The sequence below is a fragment of the Poecilia reticulata genome, linkage group LG17, assembly GCF_000633615.1.
Source record: "Poecilia reticulata strain Guanapo linkage group LG17, Guppy_female_1.0+MT, whole genome shotgun sequence".
NCBI classification, from domain to species: domain Eukaryota; kingdom Metazoa; phylum Chordata; class Actinopteri; order Cyprinodontiformes; family Poeciliidae; genus Poecilia; species Poecilia reticulata.
In genome coordinates this window covers 27,172,060-27,185,179 of record NC_024347.1, presented here as the reverse complement: position 1 = coordinate 27,185,179, position 13,120 = coordinate 27,172,060, and the positions used below count along the sequence as shown (strand labels likewise).

At 36.9% G+C, this 13,120-nt stretch overlaps 1 protein-coding gene across 1 annotated transcript; it reads left to right on the top strand.

The window, feature by feature from the left end:
* The first annotated feature begins 1,225 nt into the window (after positions 1-1,225).
* On the top strand, positions 1,226-9,829 carry dnajb4 (DnaJ heat shock protein family (Hsp40) member B4). The gene is made up of 3 exons (XM_017310229.1): positions 1,226-1,332; positions 2,512-3,083; positions 8,856-9,829. Exons 2-3 carry the CDS (start codon positions 2,631-2,633, stop codon positions 9,084-9,086), a joined length of 684 nt encoding a protein of 227 aa, XP_017165718.1. The 5' UTR covers positions 1,226-1,332; positions 2,512-2,630; the 3' UTR covers positions 9,087-9,829.
* Positions 9,830-13,120: the final 3,291 nt, after the last annotated feature.

Genomic DNA, 13,120 nt, shown 5'->3' with positions numbered 1-13,120 from the left:
TGGCATCCTGACAAAAACAAGTCTGCAGCCGCCGAGGAGAAATTTAAGGAGATCGCTGAGGCTTATGAAGTCCTGAGCGATCCGAAGAAAAGAGAGATTTATGATCAGTATGGAGAAGAAGGTAATGTGTGTGTTTTTGTGATTGTGTTGTCAAGCTGAATGTCGCTATACTTCGCCTACAAAACTGGATTCCTGGCTGTAAAAGGCAGCTGGCTTTGATTCAAGTCCCCTTTCTGCAGCCAGCAGGGCCTGGAAACTGATGTTCAGGACATCATGATCATAAAGTGCTATTTATTATTACGATAATCTCAATGCATCAGATTAAAAGCCATTTTAAAAATGTCTGCAKTGCATTTTCACTGTAATATTCGTGAGAGAAAATCATTTTTTGTCCAAGAAGAGATAAAAAAAGGTAAAGAATCCTGTAATGTGTGGAAAGAAAATGTCAGTACAGATGGCTCTGGGTGGGAACTGTAACCATCTGGTTTTTTTTTTTTATATATATACCATCATTGAATCCTGAACATTGAAGGGAAATGTGTGAAGTAAATGGCTGCAAGACAAAGCACAMTATTTTTGTATTTTTTGTCAATAATAATGTCTCTATAAGCCAAGCAAAACRGAATAAACCAGTCAATTCAGTTCAGTTTCACTGATATAGACACACACACGCACACACACACACAAATATATATAGTTTACTATATACTCAAGATGGGAATTCAGTTTCTAATTCCGTTTCAAAATATGTTTTAAACCAATCATGATGGCTTCTTAATCCTAACTACCTGTTTTTCATCACCTCATCCTAAGAATTGTGTAACAGTGAGATAAAATTTGGTCTCAAAGTACAAAAGAATAGGAAAAAGTARCAAATCTAAATGAATTTTCTGTCTGGTTTAGTTGGTTTAATTTGTGTTTTAGCTCCTAATTATCCTTAAAAGGTSAATGGGCTTCATTTATGGAGCACTTTTCTAGGAATCCCTACCACTAAAAGTGCCTTACTCTACWCAGATTGGTAGACAACAATTAACCAACTTGCGATTAATTGTTGATTAATAGTTTACTAAATTAAAATTAGTTCCAATTGATTAATTTATAAAATCCCATTGACCTTCTTGTTGTAGTTTGACCGCCATCCAACAGAGGGCGCCGCTGGTYATCCTTGACCAGCGGCGACCTGTTTGTTTCTACCGTTGAAGATTATTTTGCTAAGCTTTCTTGCGAACGTAGCTATGGTAACAGAAGAGTTCTTCATGAAAGTGTTAACTGCAAATCCGATAAAAGAATAGAAATCAACTCAGTTTTAGCTTCATTATGGTCGGGGACAAGGTCAGTAACTGGTACTGAGGTTTATTTGAGTAACTTGAAATGTTGATAGGAAAATATGTGGTTGCTGTGCTAATGGAAAGCATTTTATTAATGTAATGGGCCMTGCATAACAACGGATGGTGAAAACGATTGTAATTATTGTTATTTATCTTTGTCTAGCTCTTACATTGGTCGATGATACGAATGGCTTTAATAAATCACATAATCATCAGTTCGGGTCTTCTCAATTAACTAGATGCTACATGCTATCGTGCAAAATTTACTTTTTGCTCGTTTTAAAACTTCCATTTGGTTCTCAGTTGCTTAAAAAAACAACAAACAAACAAACAACAGTCTAAGCACTTAAACATAAAACACCCGGCCGTTTTTTGACAAAGAGATAATATTTTTGGAGTCTGGAAAATTAGCCGTTTTAAAAACCTCTCATTCAACGGTACTGGTGTTACCAAGCAACCCCAGTAGAGCCCTGCCTTCATCTAGCAACCCACACAGAGCTACAGCACGTTTTATCAGCTGGTTTTCCAATTAAAATTCAAAAGTATTTTATTCATCCGAAAGGGAAATTAAATGTCGGTGTAACTCATATTAAGTAAAATTCTTCAAAGCGTTATTGTAGATGGKGATGRMTGTYGGCAGGAAATCTCTCYTGTAGCGGCCTGTRTTATGGCAAATTCGAAAAAGCCTCTGACTGTAGGCACTCAGTTTTTCTAAGAAAAAAACTTAMAAATCTTTTACTGCTGTATGTGACGTACAATGGCTACTGAAAAACACAAGTGTTTTGTGTTTTTCCACTTGCTGCATTCTTGTTAGTTGTTCAGGAAGCTCTACTTTTGCTTTTCAAAGATGTACGTTTGTGTAATTGCACATCTTTTTTCAACCATTTTCACATGCCAGTGTAAACGTTGAWCTGGGGTGTAAGGCCWGCAGCARCTTATTTTGAATTAAATTGACAAGAGGCCCTAGAACAGCTCACTCTGAAAGGAGCTCAAAAGATGCAGAACTGCTCAGACTCAAATCTTATTACCTAAGAATGATTTTGTACAAAAAGTTTAATGGACATGTTTTGTATAGCCCATAGACATATTCTAACCTGTTCCAAGGAAGCACAATAGGTCACCTTTAACAAAATCATCACTTTTATTGTGAAGTTTTGATGAATCCTTCCTCTTTTCCCATCAGGTCTGAAGGGAGGAAACGGACCTGCTCCTGATGGTCAAGGTACCAACTTCACCTACACCTTCCATGGAGACCCTCATGCCACCTTTGCCACTTTCTTCGGCGGTTCCAACCCTTTTGAGATGTTCTTTGGCCGCAAGGCAAATGGCAGAGATGACGAAGACATGGAAGTAGACGGAAACGACCCTTTTGGCTCCTTYACCACCTTCAACCTGAACGGCTTTCCCCGGGAAGGGCACGGAGGSCAGCAGCGCCGGAAACAGGACCCGCCTATCATCCACGAACTGAGGGTCACTCTGGAGGAGGTCTTCCAGGGCTGCACCAAGAAAATGAAAATCTCACGCAAAAGGTTAAATCCAGACGGCAGGACCATGCGGACGGAGGATAAGATTCTCACTATTGAGATCAAGCGGGGTTGGAAAGAGGGAACCAAGATCACGTTCCCAAGGGAGGGAGACGAGTCGCTCAACACCATTCCTGCCGACATTGTTTTTGTCATCAAGGACAAACCTCATCCTCACTTCAGGAGGGAAGGCTCCAACATTGTGTATCCAGTTCGWGTGAGCTTAAGACAGGTAAGATGATTTCTATTTTAGCACTTTAACTGAGGATGGGCGATAAATCAGTTTTATTAATTAATCAAACTTTTGATTTTGGAAGATTTAATTTTTGGAAAATCAGAAATTTTTATTATTTTTTTTTGAGCCAATGCATTCCTTGGTTTTCTGTGGTTCATAGTGATGTCAGCACGCCTAAGGCTGCCATCTTGTTTGACAGGCATGTTTTCCACTGTCTAATTATTTGGTGTTTGATCTCAGGTAGGGCTGGACAATTTGGCTGAAAAACTTATCATGATATAAGCGTTTCATATCAGTCGGTTTCAATAATCGTCGATTGCGATAATTATCGATTAGTTTTAAATATCAAATACTGCCAAACTACTGCTGTGACCTTTCCTKTTTTAACCRCAGTTTTTACTCTGCACTGTTGTTTATGTTTAAGCAGTTATGAGGCACAGTGGCAAAACCTGAAACTGCTGCTGCAAAGTTACTCAACAGGTTGTTGCTAGGTAACCAAAGAGTGAGAGAGAATGCCACCAACCTTGCTAAGCTGGCCATGAATGGCTGAGCAGCTAAACCATGTCTCTGACTACATCCCCCAGAATGCTGTGYGGTTCTGTGTTGGAGTTCAGTGAATAATGTATACATTGAATATTCTACCAGATGTACTATCTATTGAYATCAACCACGCGGTTATCGCAATATGTAGTGCTATTGATTTATTGTAAGTCAACTCTTCAACAGAATATTAGGGTCAGGCTGAGATTTTTTATTTTTAATTATGAGAATAAAGTTATAATATTACAAGAACACAGTTGTAAAACAATAGAGTCGAACTAAAGTGAGAAAAAAAGTTGTTATATTCAGGGAATGTAGCAGTAAATTTATGAGAAGTCAAACACAAAAATAAAAAGAGGAATGTTGAGCATCTTGTGAAGTTAAACTTTGGCATAGTTTTATATTGACTTATATTCAATCTTTTAAAACATCAGCATCCAATTTTCAGTAGCAGGACTTTGAACAACTTTTGCCTCTTAATTTTAAGACATTTTCTGGTAGAATTGTGTCTTTATTCTGCTAAAATTATGACTATATTCTTGTAATTAAACAAAATTTCTCRWATCCATGCTCTGATACTTTGTAATTTCYGTYTTAGAAAAGAAAGTRAGAAAACAAATCGATTAAAGTCGGACCYAGTATAAAAAGAAAATCAGAGTTTATTTTTAAGCCTTGGCGCTGTAGTAATAATAGAAGCTGGGGATGAATTAGTCACATAAATGCGTTTCAGAACAGTCATCTGTGAGTCTGCAGCCCAAACTCCTCAAAGCTTGTCATAATCAATAAACTGTAGGTGGTCTGCCTGGTGAGCTTAAAAAGACCACTGAATGAGCATCGCCCTGCCTTACACTCGCACTCCAGCCCTGCAATTATGCAATCTGGATCATCAACATTGATAAATATGAGCTGTTTCTCATGCCGCCCACGTGCTCATGATGTAAGAAGTGCTTCTACGGTTCCTCCTACTCTGCTTTGAAACTCACCTCTTCATCTTTTTTTAAAAAACGTGATCCCCACCTGCAAGTGGCTGCAAATCAGCTGTGCTTTGATTCATGCAGGGGAGTCAAAATGAATATCAACTCCCTTTCCAGTTGCAGCAAAAACAACTGAAGGGACCTTTTAAACCGATATGACTTTGATTGTTGTGATTTAAGAAGGTTATGCTAAATATTATCTTTCAGTCCCTATCAGACTAATAGTTAAAGATAGGAAAAGACAACAAGATAATCAAGCAGTAAGGAAAAAAAAATTTGTTTAATCATTTTCATGGGAAAAAAACATGAATATTCTTGAGAATACAACTAAACAAGGCATTTTTTCTTTATTTATTTCATTTACAGTTGAAAATGAACATGTGACATGTTTGAATAATCAAATGTTTGTAGTAGTTTGTAGAAAAAAATCTTGTATGATCTACCTCTTTTCTCAAGTCAATTTGCTAATCTATAAGCAACTTAGAACACAAAACAGGCAAAGTGTATATAATATAGAAAAAAATACATTATTTTTGTAATGATGCAGCACTCTACTGAATCAATATACTTCGATACACCTTGATAGAATATTATATTTTATTATTTTCTTAAAAGTAATTTATCTACTCTCTTTGGTTTTTTAGACATTTTTGTTCCTTAAACAGAAATCTGAAATCCTATTTGTTCAGATTTTTTTTTTTAATCTCTGATCCTTTCAAATTATAAATGCCATCACTTTTAATAAATGCAAATGTGATGGTGATATACTTTATGCATTTTAAATATAATTTGGAGAATATAATAGTCAACCAAATCATGAAATTAATTAACTTGGAAAATCAACTCTGAGAAAGCTTGTAAGGTAATTTTCATGCAAAAGTTCATCATTCTGAATTCAAAAATATATTGGAATATATTTGCTGGAAGTAATTTACTTCCAGCAAATTCACCCAAAGGTCAGACGGTGTAATGATTAAAAGGAACGCAAAAAAAAAAAAAAAAAAATAACACCACCATCTCAGATTCTCGTAAAGTGCAGTAAAATGTTAAGGTTCAGGGCGGTACTAATGGAAAACAACTGAAAACGTTAAGTCCGGCTATTCGGGGAGATTAGCGACCATAACTACCCCCGACTAGCTAAAATCAGGAAATAATTGAGATTCCCTCTAAAAATACTTATAAGTTCCTATTTTAATAGTTAAATCACCAAATATACCTTCATAATTAGGTATATATACCATCACTACGTACAGTGGAAGCCATCTTGGCGCCACCGGGGAAGTTAACGTCCACGGTCTTTYRTATCTTCGCTCTTGCGGGTTTTAGCCAATCAGCATCAAGGAAAATAAATACYGSTCTCAGATTGGCTGCTGTGCCAACACCACCCAATAGTGTGTTAACTAGCATTGYCGCAAAGTATTTTCATTTCCCAAATATATTTTACCAATACTTCATATATTTTAGGTAGAGGTTCACTGTATGGCATTTAGGATTGCAAATCTGAGTAAAACATAAAATGGTYCAACGTTCTTTGGACAATGTTCTATTTTGKTCGTAACCAAAATAGAAATGTTCAATCAAAAAATTACAAACAGTAAAAACTCTTACAAACAGTAATGTGCAAGATATTTTATTTTGTCTAATGCGGGACACATGATGGTCCAAAATACACCAACACCTCTACAGCAGATTGACTGAAAAAAAATCAGATTGTTGCAATGGTCCAGTCAAGTTCAGTCTTCAGCTTGACTGAAACCCTCTTAAGAAACAAGTTATTAAGAAACAAACCTTATATAAGGTATAAGGTATTGCTTTTAAATGTGGCTTTCAAACTATTGAATCATTGGTGTATTTAGTTRTTACCATAATTCTTTTAAAAAGTCATGAAAGCTTTGTTTTTCACATAATGAAACTTTGGTATAAAAAGTGATTTTAGCTGGAAGATTTTAATATAATTATAAAATAATCAAAGTAAACTAAAGTCAACCTCATTGCTTGGGCTTAAAGCRGCAGAAAGAAATATTTGGCTAAAATGCWGCTTTYATCACATTGCTGGATTTTAAAAGAAACTATTAAACTCTATCATTAGAAATTCAAATAAATTCAGAAAGTGGAGGTTGATAATTACATGGGGCAACTTGTAATTAACCAACAACAAAGCAATAATTATTTCTGCAATGCTAGTATACAGTARTCCCAAACTGGTACATTGCTGTGTTTTGTTACCAACAGGATGCAAATTTTTGTTTAAATTCTTCAGACACCAATTTTCTCATTTGAATMTGTGTGATAATCTGCAAAGAAAAAAACCATATGTTGTCGGGACTGTACTTACTTTATTTAAAACAATTTTTTTTTAAAAAGGCACATTTCATAATTCCACTTGTTGAAATCCAGTCATTAATTCAAAAAATTATGGATGAGAGGACTGAGCTGTTCATGTGTTGATGCTTGTTCCAGATTTGTGGTGCATAGAAGCTGAATGCTGCTTCTCCATGTTTGGTTCTGGTTCTGGGGATGCRGAGCAGAACCAGAACCAGAAGACCTGAGAGGTCTRGAAGGTTGCTATGACAACAGAGGATCTTAAATGTATTGGGGTGCTGAGCCGTTCAGTGATTTATAAACTAACAGCAGTATTTTAAAGTCTATTCTCTGAGCTACAAGGAGTGAGTGTAGGGACTTTAGAACAGAAGCTGTGTCCGAATTCAGGGTCTGCATCCTTCGAAGGACGGATTTGTAGACCGATTACGTCATAGCGTGGCGACAAGGCCTGTCCGAATTCAAAGACTCCTTCAAATGCATCCTTCAAATGCGTCCTTCTTTTCCCCAGATTTGAAGGATGGGTCCGATGTATCCTTCACGGCCCACGATATCCCATAATTCATTGCGGGTTCCAACTGGGCGTTCAGGCAGAGCGCCAATGGCGGTGAATAGCGACAAATTATTTAGCTATATAACACTTTAAATGACACAACGTGATTTGGTATAACGTTTTTAGGCGAGAATGTAAGTGTGTAAATCTTAAATATCTGCTCGGTTCATCAATACATCACCTAATTGCAATATTGCTCTGACATTTTCGGACCTGTCTGCTACCGCTGTTAGCTTATCAGCTGGCCGGGCGCTCCAGGTTCGGTATACCGAGAGAAAACGCCTAACTCCTGGCACACTGTTATAAAAACTCCCGCTAGCTTTCCCCAATGAGTGGGAGTTAAACACCGATATTATTCAGACAGGTCTGGTTGAAAAATGTTTGGTTTATAAAGTATTTCAAAGCAGAGGACATCGGTTTGATTGATTAATTAAAGTTAAGCCTTCAAACATAATAGGYTTATTAACCATAATGTCCTATCTGCGATGTGGAGAGTATTATATTTGTAAATGAATAATTTGAATTCCTTGTAGAAAAGTKCAGTACACATTTGAACATTTTAGAATCAAACTAAGAGATTTCCTTTTTACTATGGAACATCCTTTAATATAAAAGGTGAAGAATAATATAGAAATCAGTAATACATGACTGAAAAACAAACTTCGGCTCCGTTTTTTTTCTTCTCTCTGCTTCACGTTGTCACGGTTGCTTGGCAACATGAGTTACGCAGAGGTGRGGGTGGGACAGTTGGTGAAGGCTAGACCTGTCCGAATCCACAGATATTTTTCTTCCGCTCTTAGTTTATTCCCGGCCTTCGAAGGAYCCGTCCTACGTAGACCAGTCCTTCGAAGGATGCCTACCCTGAATTCGAAAACACAGCTTAGAACTGGGGTGATGTGATTTAACTTCCTGGTTTTAGTCAGAACACCAGCAGCAGCAGCATTGTGGATCAGCTTAGTCTGACCTGTAATGACTGTTCCAGTAATCACTGCRACTAAAGATAAACGCATGGATCAGTTTCTCTAGATCCTGCTGTAACGTTAGTCCTCTATTTCTGTAAACGTTCTTCAGGGGATAGAAGGCTGAAGTTGTAACTATCTTTATGTGGCTCTGAAGGCTCAGGTSTGACTCCATCACTACACCCAGATTTCGGGCCTGATCTCTAGTTTCTAATAACTGAAGCTGAGCGTTGACTCTAGATCAATCCTCTTTAGGTGAAAAGATAACTTCAGTTTTGTAAAATGTGCTTCAAGACTCAGAGATTAATTATATAATGTGTTTTTTTTTGTTTTGTTTTTTTGCAATAATACATTTTAGGCCTTTTACTTTTTCTAGATTTTCTTTCTTGATCCTCCCTAAYACCCTAATCGCTTTTCTTTGCAGTCTTTGTGCGGATGCTCCGTCACCGTGTCCTCCATAGACGGGAAGACGTCTCACATGAAGATCACCGAYGTCATCAAGCCGGGCATGAGGAAAATCGTAGCTGGACAGGGCCTCCCGTTACCCAAAAACCCCGACCAGAGAGGAGATCTGGTGGTAGAGTTTGATGTGAACTTTCCGGAGACGTTGCCCGGGAACGCCAAGGACGTGCTGAAGCGGCACTTACCCACATAGGACAAGAGGACGAGGACTGAGCAAGCGGTCAYTTCAGTCGAGAGACACTTTTCCCACAAGGACAGTTCCGACAGTGCACAGATGGACCCCCAGCCGATGAATGTGCGGCCTCTATTTTTGAGCTATTTGTTGTTTTTATAGATATCGTGCATGCTGCCAAGCTGATACAAGTGCAAGTGAGAGACTGCTTGAGCKCTGACTGTTATGTGAATCTGCACACTTTATGTAAGTGGCCCTTTGGTTGGAAATGGCTGCCAGAAGTCCCGGTGATGCCGGGAAAACTTTTGTACTGAACAGAAAGTTTTGATTTTCTCCTGGAGTTCATAGAGGCAATCTTCAGATTTGAATCTCTTTTGTTGTGAGTTTTAAACCAGAGGCTCTCATGCTAGTTGTGGTGCAAGTTACTTAGTTCTGTTTTAGATATTGTTTGACACATTTTTGGACTTTTTACATGCAAGACTTGAATTTCAAAAGCATAATCTAAAAAATAAGCTGTGTATTGGTTATGATCGCTTCACAACTTGCTGCCTAGGAATATCTGTAGTCTGTGTAGCAGTATTGCAAAAAAGGCTTCTTTGCAGCCCTTGGAAATGAAATCTCTATATTGAATCTAATGAGAAAATGGAATCTATATGTAATCTAATCTATATTTTGATAGTAAAATGTGAATTTTCTGATGTTGTAAAACACACGGTTAACTTTTTTGATGTGCAAAAATGAAAATTAAATATATCTTGGCTGAATGTGCTTTATAATGAGTGTGTATATATAGCTGACCTGGTGTCAGCTGCTCATGTTCAGCTGCTAATGCCAACACCGGGGGCATTAATGTTTTACCAGTAGGGGGCGCCACTTCACTCATTATACGTCTACCTATCTCCATCTATTTATTTATCTGGTCTGAAATTTCAACAGATTTTTCATTAAAGCACATAAGCCTATTTTATAAAATACTAGAAATTCATTAAAGGATGAAATCAAATAATGAAATTCCTTTTTTAAATAAGAACAAAAAAACATTTTGGTGAAGCTAAAACTATGCCAGTTGAGGGGTTCTCGCTAGAACATATTTACAGACAAAAGTTTTCTTCATTTTAAATGCAAAATGTATATATTTTTGTCAGTTCTGGCTTAATTACTTCTCTAAGAATGCTGTTCTTCAGCAAAAGGACATTTTCTGAGTCTGTGTTCCAGTTAGCAATGAATTGATTTCTAAATTAGTTGACGATTATTTCGACAATCGATTAATCACAATTAATTGTTTCAATCTATCTTTCTATAGATATTTGATATTTGCAAATATTTGTATCCACTTGTGCATCTGTCTTCTAAGTACTTTGTGAGTGGACCAGCATGTGTTGGAGATTTGTGCAAACGTTGAGTCACAACCAGCCAAGGGAGGCTGCAGAGTAAACACACCTGCTCAGCGTGGGAGCTTTCCAGCTGGAAACCCTCTCTTTAGAAAATCACTGCGTCCAATAGGACAAAGCTAATTGGAAATTGGGATCACCACTTTTCAGTTTGTGTCAACTGTGGCAACACTTCACAGCTTCTCCTTGGAGTATTTCACAGGCACAGTCGTGTCCAAACCTGGCAAATTTAAAGTACCGGCAGGCCACAAAATTCATTACATTTAAAATGCAAAAATTTGTTGTTTTTTTTTAGATTTTTCCTTACTTTTATAGATTTTAAGTTTGATATTGAACACATTTTTTACTAAATCTTAAACTACAGTGTGAAATGTTCATAAAAATATATATTTTTAAATATTTGTCAAAACTATCACCGTTTTGTGACAGATAATCTATGAAAAGATCGATCTTCACCTCCTTCCTGAGCTACTATTGTCGTCTGAAGAAATGCACTGCTCTTCGTCAAAAACAACCAATCGGAGCAAGAGGAGGTTCTTAGCGCTGTCAGTCAATCTCATGAAGGTGCTGCTAAATGTGCTAATGGCAGAAAAACAATTTACCATTACAGAAAAACCTTTTATCTGCTGTAATTGGTCACCATGCTAACTACCTTAGCATACATGGCAGTCTCTGTTATGGTGACCCAGCTATAGAGTAGCAGAGAGCAAGGGGGAGGGTAAGAGCAGCAAGTACACAAGAGTAATTGACAGCACTGAAGTAAAGATCCAAAACATTTAAAAAAAAAGCGTTGGACTGTCCCTTTATTAAAAGAAAAACAGACAATTTCCAAATTTTGGGGGTTGTCATTTGTTTTCTGTTTTGTTGGCCTCATTTTAACTGTTCTTGACTTGTAGTCAGTGGGCCCATCAAAATCATTTCAGGGGCTAAAAATGGCCCAGCAGCCACACTTTGAACACCCCTGATTTAGAGTGATTTCTCTGTCTGTTTCCATGGTGGAAAGTTTCAGTAAAACCTTCAAAGGAAACATCCTAATAGGTTTCCGGTCCCCGTTCCCTTTAATCAAGGACATCAGTCACTTTCAGCTCCTCGTTTTCAGCTGTTTGTATCTGGAAATTTATTGTTTTGGTAATAATCTGTGTCACATGGCCATATTTAGGTCAAAACATCAAACAATGATGCTGCATTCCTTCCTAGATGTAGTCAGTCTGTTGGCTGGGTTTGTCCTGCAGAAACAAATTTGATCTCTGTGTTTCAGTGGCTGAAGAATTTCAACTTCTTGTTCTGAATAACTGTACTTTAAAACAAAAACACCACTACTGACTATAGAAACGCCACACTGTACCTCAGGCAGCTTTGATTCTTCCCCATATTCTGGTATCTTGATTTCTAAATGCAAAATGTACTTCTATCTCAAAAAAACTGTAATTTTATCCACTTATCAAAATTTCAGCTCTTTTTGTCCTTTTGGTCACCAGCTTTATTTAAAGCACTTTTTCCATCCACTCAACCTTCCATAAATATTCTCAGTCTTCACTTTAAATAATAATCTTCAAAAAAGTAGTCAACTATCTACTGGACACCTATCAAGGCAGCAGCCTTCTCTATATTTGTGTGGATCATAACATAACACATCTCCATTACAATATTTTTTTTACATCTGTCCAATTTATTTTGATATTTTTTTAAGCAGTACAATTTGGGGTTTTCAGTAAGTTGGAAGCCGTAATCGACAAAATTAACAGAAATAAACACTCGTTTGTTTGGAATCCATCTGTATAAATTAAAGATTATGAATTTGATTACTGACATAAATTAACTTTACAATTACAATTTACTGAAATGCACCTCTTTTTTGTTGACTTTATTCATGATTTCTTTTCTTTTTTGGTTGACTCATTGCATGTTTGGATACTTATCCTCTCTGCTTTTGGATGCTTTGATGTTGGAAGGATTTTTGCTCTTGCATTTTTACATTCAGACAGTTGTTATGATCCATAACCGTGGGAACAAGGTATTGTTTTTACAACTGGAAGCAGCTGATTAGCATCTGGAAAGCTCAAAAAATACTTTGAACTATTACCCAAAATCTTAGAAGAGTTGAAATGGAGGCTTGACCATAATGGATATGTCCCTTACTTCAACATTTATCTCTTTTGGCCAGACAAAAATTTAAAATGGAGCAGCAAAAGGAAAGGAGGTGGATTAGCAGCAACTGACTGTGTCATCCAGGATATGTTACTGAGAAATAAGATCTCTACTGTCCAGATATTGAGCTGTTAGCATGTCAGCAGATACAAGACTGTCATGCAACAGTCTTCAGTCAGAGGCCTCTGCAGATTTGTTGCAAGACTGTCTGCTAGAGGAGAATCTTTTTGTTTACAACATCACAGCCTGCGATACTTGGATTAAATTAAATATAATATTTAATTTCCCGTTGGGATACTTATTTTTGTTTTAAATTGAATAAATAGAAAATGAATTGAAGGAACTTATCAAAATCAACAGAGTTGGGTAGTTACATATACTCAATTGCATTTACTTGAGTAACTTCTTTGGGAAAAAAATACCTTTAGGAGTATTATTACTGCTCTGTAGTTTTTACTTTTACTTGAGTAATTTTATTAGAAAGCATTTCTATTCTTACTTAAGTGAAATTTCTGG